Raw genomic sequence first — 12,718 nt, 5'->3', positions numbered from 1 at the left:
ATGCAGGTGAGTGAAGCTCAGAGAGGCAACTTTATGAATCAATAGTTGTTAAAGGGACAATCTGCCTGGACAATCTGATGATGAAACTGTGGTTGATTCGAGGAACTATGTGTATGTATGTATGTATACGTGTGTGTGTGTGTGCGCATATGAGCCCAAATCAAATTTTAGATACTGAATAACGTGTTTCTTTTCCTTTAAATATATTTTTTCTTTGCATAATCTGTGAGATAGCAAGTATATCCCTTATCCTCTAATGTCAACAGAAAGTTTCTAGAAAATGCTGTCTCATTCAGCTTTTTGTTTGTTTTATTTATTTGATTTCTTTGACTAAGAAGGGAGACGTACAGCACAGTAACCATGTTTACAGTTTAAGGGTGGCCTGCACACAGTTTATCAGCCATTGAATCCTTTGCATGTGGAAACCTAATCCCAGCTCTTTCATAAATGCCTCTTCTCTGAATGTGATTCTTTTATTTTTTGTTTTTCCTGCCAGGAAACAAAAGTAGTTAAAAAAATCTCTGGTCTGGCAGAGGTTCAGTGCAAAACCTGCTCTTCTTGTTCTCAAAGCTCTAACTTTTCAGTTATGGTCCGCTGGGTAAATGTGAGGTTTGAATGATCGACCAAAGACGATATGTCAATGTGTTTGCACCGAGTTTAGCTTGCACAGCTTTCTGAGCTCCACAACCTGCTTCCGGGCTGTTGCTAAGTAACTAGTGAGTCTATAATAACTGGTGTTAGAAATGTTGGACATCTCACCATGGTGGTGTTATAGTGTTAAATATATAGGTCAATATAGGTCAATATTCAGAAAAGCACCTCTTTGAGAAACTGATATCACAAAGGCAACTCAACAAAGCATTTCTTGTCTTCAGATGATACAGTGTCACGCAGCCTCTTTGTGGCTACATTTATGCTAAATTTACTTCCTGGTTCTGTTTGCAAATGAGAGGAAAAACTGTATCAAGAGTTTTAATGCAGATTTAAATTGCTTATGTTACTCAAACTGTACGTATGCTACCCAATATTAACAAAATGATGGAATACAAGGGTAGAATTTTCACAGGTAAGACAATCTGACCACCAGTGCATATCATCCATTTTTCGTGTAGATCACGCACTGAAGGAGACGATTTTAGCTGAATTTAAGACAATTTTAAACTCAAAAAGGATAAAATATTTGAGAATAAATAAGATACAGAAACTGTTATGGTAACATTTCATCTTTGCTCCTGTGAATGTGTGTCTGAGATGGCTATTTGCAAAGCAAAGCAGTTTGTGTTAAATAATACACACTCTCTTTGGGGATGAAAATCCACCTCTTGGATCGATTTCACGATTTTTTTGTCGGGGGGAGGGAGTAATTAGGAAACTGGAAACTAGGTCACTACTGCGTGCTAGGATTTTGTCACTGTGTGATGAATAGGTAACTGAAAAGTTGCTTTTTCCCACTAAAATAAAAAAGTTGTTGTGGCCCCTTTGATCTAGTTGTGGTAGAAGGATTCAGAGCCAATAAATTGCTTTATCTCTCCTTTTCTCTTTTTGACCATTGGGTTCTTGTGGCAAGCATGATCATCTGTGGTATGAGCTGGGAGGGTCTGGGGGAGCTGTGAGAGTGTGTGCGTGTGCGTTTGTGTGTGTATGTGTGTGTGTGAGAGAGAGAGGGAGAGTGAGAGACTTGCCTGGGCCGTGGTGCGTGCAGGTCAGAGGGGCATGGATGATTGGAGGAGGACAGGGACTTGTGGTGGCGGGAACGCGAGGAGGAGGAGGAGGAGGAGAGGACGGCAGCAGCCGAGGCAGTGGAGGCGCGGGAACCCGGAGTGTTTAGGCTGGGAGGAAAGGGGAGGAGGGAGGAGTGCCCCGCCCAATGCAAACACACACACACACACACGATTGACACAAGCCAAACACACCAAAAGGTCACACAGTCAAACACACATACACAGTCACACGCACCGGGCAGGGTTTGTGTGTGGGTGGGCGGGGAGGTGAGGTGGAGCATGGTTAGACGCAGCACTCATCAAACACATGAAGGGGGAGGAAAGAGGGAGAGAAGAGCAGACAGTGCAGAAACATGGAAGAGCAGAGGAAGTAGAGACACAGAGAGACAGATAACACAGAGCAAAAGGATCTGAACAAAGGAGAAAAGCTGGTCGTTTTTGCGGCTTGTGTAGCTTCATTGTGATTTAATAGACAGAAATTTCAAACTACAAACGAACGCCGAATGTGTTCGTGTTCCTTCTACTTTTCATGTACAAGCTTCATGACACAAAAGTCAGAGCACAAAAGACCAGCTTTAAACACACACTTTTCTATTGGCTAGGAACACTGGAAAGACACTCAGGACAAATCATGTGGACAAAATCAGGCTAGTAATATCACAGAAATGTGCAAAGCAACAAAACTCAGCGAACCATTACATATTAACTGAAGACAACAAAATAATTCACTGGTCTCCTCATTTACCTCACCAGCAGCTCTACATTTAGGAAAAAAAAAGAAGTCTGAGGTGTTTGCATACAAATTAAAATGAACTCCAAACACATTTTTCTTATGAATTCTCCCTGGGTATGTAAATATCGCTCTTTAGCTCCTATTTAAACAAATATGTCTGTTGCCTTTATCTGTCTTGTCTATTTTTCATCTTTTATGAAGCACACTGCATTGTTTGCAAGAACTGTGCTTCACAATATAAAGTTGTATTCTGATTAACTGGCAACACTTAACCAATAAAACATACTGGTGTGGATTTGTTTATATTTATTGATAAAAATAGGATTTGTGAGGTTAATAAAAATACTGAGTACCTCTTTTGCTATCAAGGCAAAGAGGAAAAGGTCTCAGAAGATTTTTTATGAACAACCTGCAGACCTTTTAAGCAGACATGGCAAAAATCTACTGACTACAGCTTCTCAAATGTTAAAATCCGACTGCGAGGCTCCCATGATAGCATTTTGGTGATAGCACCTTGAGTTATGTGAAAATTCTAGAATCTAGAATTTTTTATTTATTGTCTGCCATTTAAACAAGGAAATTATCTGCAGTTTAACCAATAATTAAAAAAAAAATCATAAGTTGCAACCCTACAAGAAAAAAAGTTAAAATTTATATTATAAATAAAGAAATAACCCGACTCTCTTTTTCAGGTATAATGATGTCGTCGTTGTTAGAGGATGATAACGCTACCCCCTGGGTTTGCAGTTTTATAGATTTAAAGTTCCTTCCTTTCCTTTGCTACAATTGAAATAATGTCTGTCACAACAAGTATTTTATTGAATTACTCAAGCAAAACAACATTGGCTATTTCCTGAACCCTCTCTTAATCAGCAAGGTTGCTATGGGCTACAAAGCTCTGCACATTACAGACAGCTCTAACTTGACTTTATCCACAAACAGAAGCAAACACAGTAAGAGACAGGGGAGAGTGGTACCAGAGAGAGGCTGAGAGGGAGAGAGATGGCTGAAGAGAAAGCAGAGGAATGAGCAATGAGAGAGGAGGAGAGAGGGAGAGAGAGATGGACATTTATAGAGGTCAACCAAACAGCTGCTAATTACACAGAAAACAAACACAGAGACGAAAGAAAAACACACACGCTCTTTCTGACAGGGATTAGTACGGCTAGTGATGGAAAAATAACTGCTTTCACTGGATAACCCAGTGTGTGGCAAGAGTTTGAGCATGTGTGACATGTATGTTTAAGCTTGTGTTTGTGTAGATATTTTTGTGTATGTGTAAGCCTATTAAGGCAAGCACAGGGACCATATAGTGCTGCTAAGAGTTAATATTCCATCACAAGTCGTCCTAATCTCCTTACAGAGAGAGGGGAGAAAGAGAAGGAGAGAAAGATTAATATAAAAGACAAAAAGGAAAAAAGGGAGCTGGGACAAAAAAGAAAAGAAAGGAGGCGCCGAGAAAACTTAAGTGACTTGAGATCCAGAGGGACACAAGCTCAGACGCAGATAAAAGAACACCAAACGAAGGAAATTAGAAAAGGAAAAAAGGAGGGAAAGGCATTTTGAGGGAGGGGGTAACAAGTTTAAAAGCCCAAACTTCAAAGCACTAATGATGATCAAATAAAGTAACTTTAAAATCAAAGCAGATGACAACAACTAAGTTAGAAAAGCCTACCATGGCTAACAGACCCACAGTACTTAAAAAAACCCAAAAAAAAACAACACAAATGTCTCAAATGACCACATCGTCACCATGTAGTACCATAACAAAAGGGAAAAAGTGACACATTTCTCATAAAGTATCAGACTTGATAAAGCTGAACATGGATTCAATTTAATTTTGATTCTGTAGTATGTTGGGCACTATGTTGGGAACGAGGGGGTCATATGAGACAAGTAATAAAAGCATTAATGACAATGAACACTGCATCATAGTAGGGATTATGGTTTGGCTTAATGTTTAAGGCTTATGAAAAAGCACACAAAGCATATGGATGGTTAAGCATTAATGACGCGCGCATAGTTGTATGTGTGGACGTTTATGGGGCGTGTCCGGCACTGGAGGCTTACACTCCTGGGGTGACGAAACTAAAATCAAGTAACTCCTACATGGACAAGATGTTGTGTTGTCCATATTGGAATTGCTTGAAAGTGGTTGGGGAAGAGAGGGGAACTGGAAGGAGGAGTTACATTTAGGAAGGACGAAATGACAAAGGAAAAAAGGGAGGGGGATAACTTACTCTGCAAGATCCAATAGTGAAAAAAGGGGACCTTTACTTGTGGCCTGACCCAATGATAGACTTTGTCATTCATTTTATTTTATTTTTTCCTGCGTTTTTGCCTTTTATTACCGTCTCCACCCATCTATCTCTGGTTTAAAGAACTCGAGGTCCTCTGTGTGTCAGCATATATCAACCTGCATATATGGGAATGCGTGTCCTTGAAACCCTGCCTCTGCCCTGACTGGCAGACCTCAATAAGACCATCACGGGTAATCTGTAATCTGCTGAAGGTTTGGCCTAAATTCCCCAAAGGAGCCTGATTTCCCCAGTCCAGGATGGCTCACCCCGCCCTCGGGGAAAGCTGTGGGCCTCCCTGAGCCAACTGGCAGAGCTCTGGAGACTACCAGCCAAGGTCTGGGATCCAGTCACTGAGACAGCTGTGGGACTGCTTCATTCACAAACCATGTTGAGTGTGTTTGTATTATGCGTGTTAGTGAGGAAGCAGTGCTGCCTCTACTTGAGTTGGCAGGGACGAGATATAAAGAGTGTATACGAGAACGATAATACGTGACTGCACATTTTGAAAATCTTTCCCTTTTCACAGTATGTGTGTACCTGTCCTTGCCGTTCTGGATGCCTTGGCCCAGCGTGGCTCTCTCAGTCAGAGGAGAGTTTCGACTGCGACCAGTACCGGTGGACAGGATGCTATTCTGAAAGGAGAAGGGAAGAATTCAAGAAAAATGTTCAAAATGTTTAACACAGGGGACAGAACAAAAAACAGTGAGGCATCAGTGCAGAGGAAGAGGAAGAGAAATGTCATTAAAAGGTGACCAATTATAACTAGAATGGCTGCGAGCAAACTTCCTGATAAGCATGGCTGTGCCACTTTAACTGACAACACAAATTTAATATTCATCAATTTTTTTTAAAACAATTTCTAAATGTGTCAGATAAGCTATCTGGTAAGGTTGGGTGGAGCTATCCTGGAAATTTCACATGCTCACCTAAATCCACATTCTAACAAAAATGATAAAAGTGTAAGTGGGCCCGCCTCAACAGGATGAAGCACAATTAACAGAACAGTAAGTGGGGATGTCAATCAAAAATAGCCTGTACAAGCCCACATAGTCTTGAAAAGAGGCCATGTTGGTTAACAAATAAAAGCAGCAGTGCAGATGAACCAGGGGTGTTCTGTGACTTCACTGAGGACTACCTCAGATACATTTACTGTCATTTTCAAAAGCTGAAAGCTCATTTTTATTGTCCAAACATGTGTTAGCAGGTGTCACATAAAAAGATACAGCAAACTCTAAGATGACACATTTCCATCTGTTTTACATTGTATTGTCCCCAGCATGTTGACAGGCACTTGCTGAACAAGTTATAATACAGATTTGAGATTTCTTAATTGGTCCTAACTGAGTGAACGACTGAGCTTCACAAAACAGATGTTGAAATTTCACAGCAGGAAAAGCACCAGTGTAAATAATGAAACTAACAATGGCTGAATTCCATTTAGCTCCTCCAATGCCAGACTCCTGATATTGACAAGTGGTGTTGCATATGTTATGTAACAGGTGTAGGTGTTTTTGTCTTACAGTGGAGGGCGTGGCGCTCTTCTTGCGGTCAGAAGAGACCAGAGGGCTGGCCGGCACCTTGGTAGTGGAGCTGCCTGATGAGCCTTTCCTTCCAGAATCCTCCACTGCAGTCCGGTTGTCTGACTGACCCCCCCTCTTAGAGTAGGAGGAACCTGAAGAAAGACAGAGAGGGAGTGCATCAGAAAAGTCATTGCTTGCTTTGACGTCCGCCCTTTCCATTTGCATTATCTTCATCGTCTCATTTGTCATTTTATCTGAAGTCTTTCTTTTCATTCAATTCAAACCTCCCCTGAAAGACTCTTGCATAGTCTGCTGGTACTATGTTTCCATCCCTGAGCTACTGACAGATGACCATCTCGATCTGATGTCCAATTTGCGTTCATTTTTTTTCACCTAAACTTGCATGACACACACCAGCATCACCCCCTTCCCTTTCAACACACACCAATCTCACCCTGGTCGGTTGCCCTGCGGTTCTGAGGCTTCTGGTTGGATGACACACTGCGCTGTACCTTAGAGAGAAAGATGGACACACAGGTCAGTGTAGTATTCTTTACATCACAGAGTGTTTCCACACACAGTGGGATGCAAGCATGGTACCCGAGAAGCTGAATTTACAGCCGCTGTTAATTGAAAGCCAATGACACATGAAACCTACAACAACACTGAGTTCAACTGTATGAATGTCCATTAAAACCTATAAATTACCTCCATCGGAGCAGATCCCCAGTTTTGGTAAAAATATGAGGGCAAGTCAGTGCACTTGTATCACTGGCTTAAGTTGGGAGGCTTCATTACGTGTTAGCAGAAAACATTACGTGTACTCATTGTACCTTATGAGGCGGAGAGGGGGCGTTTATGTTGCTTACATCACTTCCTGGCCGGGGTTTGATGCAACCTTCATCCAGCTGAAGGGGGTAGAGAAACAAACAAACAAAAAAAAATCCAAAAAAACACAAAATACAAGTTGTTTTTAGCATAAACATACACGTTCAAATTCAGACACGACAGCAAACTGTATGTTCTGTTGGTTGGTATATTTTACAGTTGACTATTCAACATCAGTGTAACTGTAACTAAGTGGCATTTCACTGTATAAAATGAAGGCATGTGAGAAAGAAACAGTGTACCTCAGAGTTCCTATAGTCCAGTAGCAGATATGTAGCCATCACATCATTGTACTTCTGGTTCACCACCGAGTCCTGGATTTCCTCCTGAGAAAATCCCATCTGCAGCATGATCTCTGCAAAGACACAATCAGTTTATACTTTGAAATTTTTGTTTCCTGAAGGTCTATGACTCGCCTTATGAGAAATTACCCTCAGGCATGTGTGAAGGAAGAGAATACCTTTGATCAAGTACATCTGTGCATGGCTAAAGAAAGGAATACGTTTATCTTTTTGAGTGTGTTTCTGTGCCTACCTGTCCTCCTGGGGTCCTTATAATCTGGTTGGGGTTCAACGTAGGGTTTGAGTTCTTCCTCTTCATAACCCACATTCATCCACCGGTCCCTCATTATCTGCTGCTGGGAGAAAGCCAAACAGACAGATAGAGGGAGACATGAGATGTCAAATACAATGAAAAGACAAAAAAGCAGAGGATGGGGATGGAAAGGTCAAGCAATATGGGAGGAGAGAGTAAAGAAAATACAAGAGTCTCCTCAAGCCAGGCAGGCAATACACAGAAAAAAGCTGAATTACAATTAATTAATTCTATTTTAGTAATTTATTAACTCAACAAACCTTAACAATTAATTTGTTTTTTTCTAATGGACATAGCCAAATGGATTTCATATTCATCATGTAAATGAATCTTCCTTAAGAAGTAAACAAGGGGTATGACCTTTAAGAAACGGTCTGTGAAGGATACAAGCCTGGAGCAACCACTGCAGACCAAAAGTGACCCTAAACAATGAGTTGGCTGCTTAAGCTGATGAATCGCATACAAACTTTAAAGTAGGTGTAAATTAAACCGTAACAGGACAGAATTCTAACACCAAAGCTAGAGTCTTCCCTCTATATTTTTTACAGAGCTGCTATAACATTTAGCAAGTCAAGCGGGAACAGGATGAAGTCAAAATTGGACTAAACTTGTAAGCCAAAATGTTAGTTAGTCAGTTATTTACCTTATCTTTTTTGCAATTCTTCTCAGTAATTCCATTTAAACCAGTTTGGTCCATTTATCTTTAGTGCAGCCAAATTTAGTAACTCATAAATTACAAACTAACAAGTATTTACCGTGCCTTTAAAAGGCACCTTACACTTCAGCAACAAACTCACATACAGCTGATGAGATAGGTCCAGATATACACTACAGTACAGTATAGTACTGCATGCAACATACAACATTACATCAGCAAATAAATAATCAATGGTTAAGCCATTAGGAAATGGACAAATTTGGTTCATGTTTGTTCAGTCTGCAAGTTTTATCATAATAATATGACAGAATCTAAATATGGTTCAGATTTATTAGATTATTTATGTGTGAATGCAGTGCAGCGTACCTCAAGGCTGCCTCTTTTAGTGGGGTTCAGGATAAGGAACTTTTTGAGCAAGTTCTCGCAGTCTGTGGACATGTAGAAAGGAATCCTGTATTTACCACGCAGCACGCGCTCTCGCAGTTCCTGGTGATGGACAGGAGCACAGAGAGTCAGCAGCAGACAGAAGACAGAAGTCTTCCTTCAAACATGCACACAATCCGTTTCTCTCACATTCACAAGGTATGTCAAAGGGTAGCATTCTCGCAAATTTGTAGACTGCATCCAAGAGTATCCAAATGTCTTTAAAGATTTACTGAAATAAAAGTCTATGAAAAAGTATTTAATGATTAAGGACTTGACTCTTCAGCTCATCAATATAGTTAAGCCATGCAGCAACATTAAGCGAGGTTATGCCCCCTACCTATAGGTTTGCAAGTACTGCATTCTCTAAAGCTTTAATGAGACAAAAGAGGGTAGGGATGCATGTAGTGACAGGTTTCAACACTGCTTTCACGGAGATTATATCAACGGGCGTTGAATTTGTTAACAAATTTAACAAGCTGCAAAACTGAGTGCTAAGGGTAAAGACTAAAATAGTTGATAAATCTGCTGTAATGTATAACACCATCTTAATTGCGCATCTTACATCTTCTTTGTGGGTGTATCAGTTTGACAAATTAAAGAGAAAGAATGCGTTTTATGACAGTAAGTGAAATCAGTAAGTGGAGAGGCTCATGTCTGGCCAGTATCCTGTTGCTACAACAGTATACTGGATGAAGCTGGATGGCAGTTTACAGGCTCTTTTTTATTTTTTTAGCAGTAACATAATATTCAGTATCATATTACTCACTCAAAATGTGTCTGCACTTCTACTGTGAGTCATGTGAGTACTGATTGAATGCAGTGTGATAGCACCTCCTGACCTCTAGGTTCTCAACTAGCAACTGTAAATAACTACAGTTTAGAGGTTTTCTGTTCGTAAACAAAGCGAAACACTGGCGTTTCAGTGCCTGTTTGGTGCATCACACCACCAAACCGCATTTGAATGTGAAGTGCTTGGGTCAGCATTTAAGCACTTTTACACATTCACTCTCTCGAGTTTAGTTTTAGCTTTCTGTAAGGCAGAACTGAAACCAGCATGGCAAATACTACGAACACCCACAGAATACAGACATCTGCTTATGTAATGCACAGAAACACACACTCCTCTTCCTGACCTTGAGGTTCTGTCCATCGAAGGGCAATGAGCCGCTGACCAGTGTGTAGAGGATTACTCCCAGGCTCCAGACGTCCACCTCAGGCCCATCGTACTTCTTGCCCTGAAAGAGCTCTGGGGCAGCGTAGGGCGGGGAGCCACAGAACGTGTCCAGCTTGTTCCCCAGAGTGAACTCGTTACTGAAGCCAAAGTCTGCTATCTTGATGTTCATGTCTGCGTCCAGCAGCAGGTTCTCTGCCTGCAGACAGAGTGAGCGTGGGGGAGAGAGGAAAGGAAAACATAATTATGATGTAAAAAGCAGGAGGATGTGGAGGGAAATCAGAAAAAGATGGAGAAAAGGAAAGACCATTAATATGTTGGGATTCATTTTTCTGAGTACTACATGTGCCAAGAAATAAAACATATATTCATGTAGGTGACAAAATGTCAGAGCTATATGATGTTTTAAGAGTTTAGAGATTAACAAACAGGCTGCCATGCCATCCACAGTCAGGGTAAAAAAAGATTTTCTCTGACATTCAAATGAGTCTGAAGATAACAGAGACAGTTGCCCCCAACACTTTTCTCTGAGAAAAAAAAAAACTCTGTGAGAGAGAGGGGGTTTTCAGAGTAATGGTCTGGGGCCTACAAGAAGCACACAATGGGCAAAGTGAGCTGCCACAGTTTATTCCTGTGCATGTGTGCGTGTGTGTGTGTGTAGCCTAAAGTGAGCCAGTGAGCAAGGAGGATGGGGTTGCCTAGCAACAGGTGCGTTCTCCTTTTCACTTGCTCTGAATACTCTGCTGCTTCTGTATGTCCGTGTGTGACAGAGTGTGTGTGCACATTAAGTACAACACTGACATCATAACTAGGCTCTGACCTAAGAAATGAATGAACATCAGCTTTTAATTTTTCTTTTTTCTATTTTTTGTTTTTAGGTAATATAACTTGTTAACATAACCACTTTAAGATTTGCAAACAACAAAACAAAACAAAACTATCTGATGCTGTAAGAAAGCATAGTGGATACGGCAGTATAATCTATACATAGAACATGACCATAGCAGGTTTTTCATCTTGGGACCCAAACAGAGTGGTTATAGTCTTGCTGCGAAATGTAGACTCATCAAAATGTAGGACCTGCTAAAATGAAGCCTGTGCTGGATTTACATTACATCCCATAAACCAAGAGTGATTAGGATAATGTGCAGGATGGTAAGCATTACAGTAATGAAAACTGTGTGTCCTCAAGAAATCTCATCTTTCCCTTGCTGCTTCTTTGTATATGCCAACCAATCTACCTGCTTAAAGTACAAAAAATATGTTATGACCTTGGTCAAAGCACTGAAAATGTTTATTAAAACTGCAAAAAATAACCACGAGCGAGGAAAAACAGCTTTGAGATTAGAGGTTCCTGTATGGTTACTGTAAAAGTAATCGTGATAATGTCTTGCCTACAGGTCTGCCTGCTGGCACAATAAGAGGATTTCCAACTCTGCATAATACTATGAACTAAACTGACCTGGAAGAATTAAACCTGTGTCTGGGTTCATTTTTGGCACCAACTAATGTGAATAAAGGGTAGGAGGAAAAACAAATGAAGCAGCAGAAGGAGATAGAGACACAATAGTGCATGGACAGCATGTATGCACACGTCTGGGTATGTATGTTTAAGCCTTAGCACTTGAAGCGGAACATTATATCATCTTTGTGATTAACCTCTGGGTCGCCTGTTCACGGCAGCAGGATTTCATCTCAAAAAGTCCTGACTAGATGACTAATGTAGTCATAGAGAGAGGGGAGGGAGGGGGAGAGAGAGAGAGAGAGAGTGTTTTAACCCTCAGTGTAATTCAATAATGTGTGTTCTCACCTTGAGGTCTCTGTGTACTATACACTTCTGATGGCAATACTGCACAGCTGACACAATCTGGAGAGTGAGAGAATGAGGGAGAGAAAAAGACAGAGTGAGAGAAAAGATGATGGAGATAGAGGAGTTGTAATGGTTAGAAAATGAGGCAAAAGGCAATTAGAGCCCTTCATTAAGATTTCATTTGGAAGTAACAGAGAGGAAGAACCAGGAATCATAAAAACACTCAAAAGTCTTTTTTCATTTTATTTAAAGAATGCTTATTTGATGAGGCTTATTTGCATAAGACACCCAAAAATAAATTAGGTATTTACTGATGAATTAAACAAATATAATTTTGTTTTTAAAACTGAAATTAAATCAATACAAGCATGTCCCTCATACTGTTGCTGGTGCTCCCACTCTACCTATCATTATTCAACAAATGACAACAAACGTTTAGAAATGCACGGATGTGATACACTTAATAATCAGCGCAACATGTACTAAATAAGTTGGTCAGGAGGGCCAGCTGTGTCCCGGCCTGCCCAGTGGACTCCATAGAGGAGGTGGGTGAGAGGAGGATGTTAACCAAGCTGACATCCATCATGGACAACACCTCTCACCCTCTGCATCAGACAGTGGAGGCTCTGAGCAGCTCCTTCAGCAACAGACTACTACATCTTCAGTGTAGGAAGGAGCTACAGCAGGTCCTTCATTTCCACTGCTGTTAGACTATATAATTCTATGGTCTAGTGCTCTTTTCCTCCCTCATGAGGACTTGTATATAGCTGTATATTGTACTGTGTTTACTGTACTTGTAAATTGTTAATTTATTACCTCTATATTTTCTGTAACTGTTTTTGCATACTTTTTGCTTTTGCACTCTTTCTGTTCTTGTGAGTTGCCACGACAAGTGAA

The 12,718-nt window shown here is 40.7% G+C and overlaps 1 protein-coding gene across 12 annotated transcripts in view; it reads right to left on the bottom strand.

Moving 5' to 3' along the window:
- Positions 1 to 12,718, bottom strand: part of mark2b (MAP/microtubule affinity-regulating kinase 2b) — a 49,050-nt gene that overhangs the window by 13,577 nt on the left and 22,755 nt on the right. For 7 of the 12 annotated variants that reach the window (XM_046380862.1, XM_046380865.1, XM_046380863.1 and 4 more), the window contains 10 exons: positions 11,822 to 11,878; positions 9,974 to 10,210; positions 8,781 to 8,900; positions 7,697 to 7,799; positions 7,405 to 7,517; positions 7,108 to 7,182; positions 6,729 to 6,786; positions 6,275 to 6,426; positions 5,292 to 5,386; positions 1,683 to 1,829 (listed from right to left, as the gene is read on the bottom strand). In XM_046380862.1, the coding sequence (XP_046236818.1) occupies positions 1,683 to 1,829; positions 5,292 to 5,386; positions 6,275 to 6,426; positions 6,729 to 6,786; positions 7,108 to 7,182; positions 7,405 to 7,517; positions 7,697 to 7,799; positions 8,781 to 8,900; positions 9,974 to 10,210; positions 11,822 to 11,878 (1,157 nt within the window). The remainder of the gene's footprint in view (positions 1 to 1,682; positions 1,830 to 5,291; positions 5,387 to 6,274; positions 6,427 to 6,728; positions 6,787 to 7,107; positions 7,183 to 7,404; positions 7,518 to 7,696; positions 7,800 to 8,780; positions 8,901 to 9,973; positions 10,211 to 11,821; positions 11,879 to 12,718) is intronic. The other 5 variants (XM_046380864.1, XM_046380874.1, XM_046380868.1 and 2 more) reach the window with 4 other exon arrangements.

The sequence above is a fragment of the Scatophagus argus genome, chromosome 23, assembly GCF_020382885.2.
Source record: "Scatophagus argus isolate fScaArg1 chromosome 23, fScaArg1.pri, whole genome shotgun sequence".
NCBI classification, from domain to species: Eukaryota; Metazoa; Chordata; class Actinopteri; family Scatophagidae; genus Scatophagus; species Scatophagus argus.
This window is presented reverse-complemented; position numbering and strand designations above follow the sequence as displayed.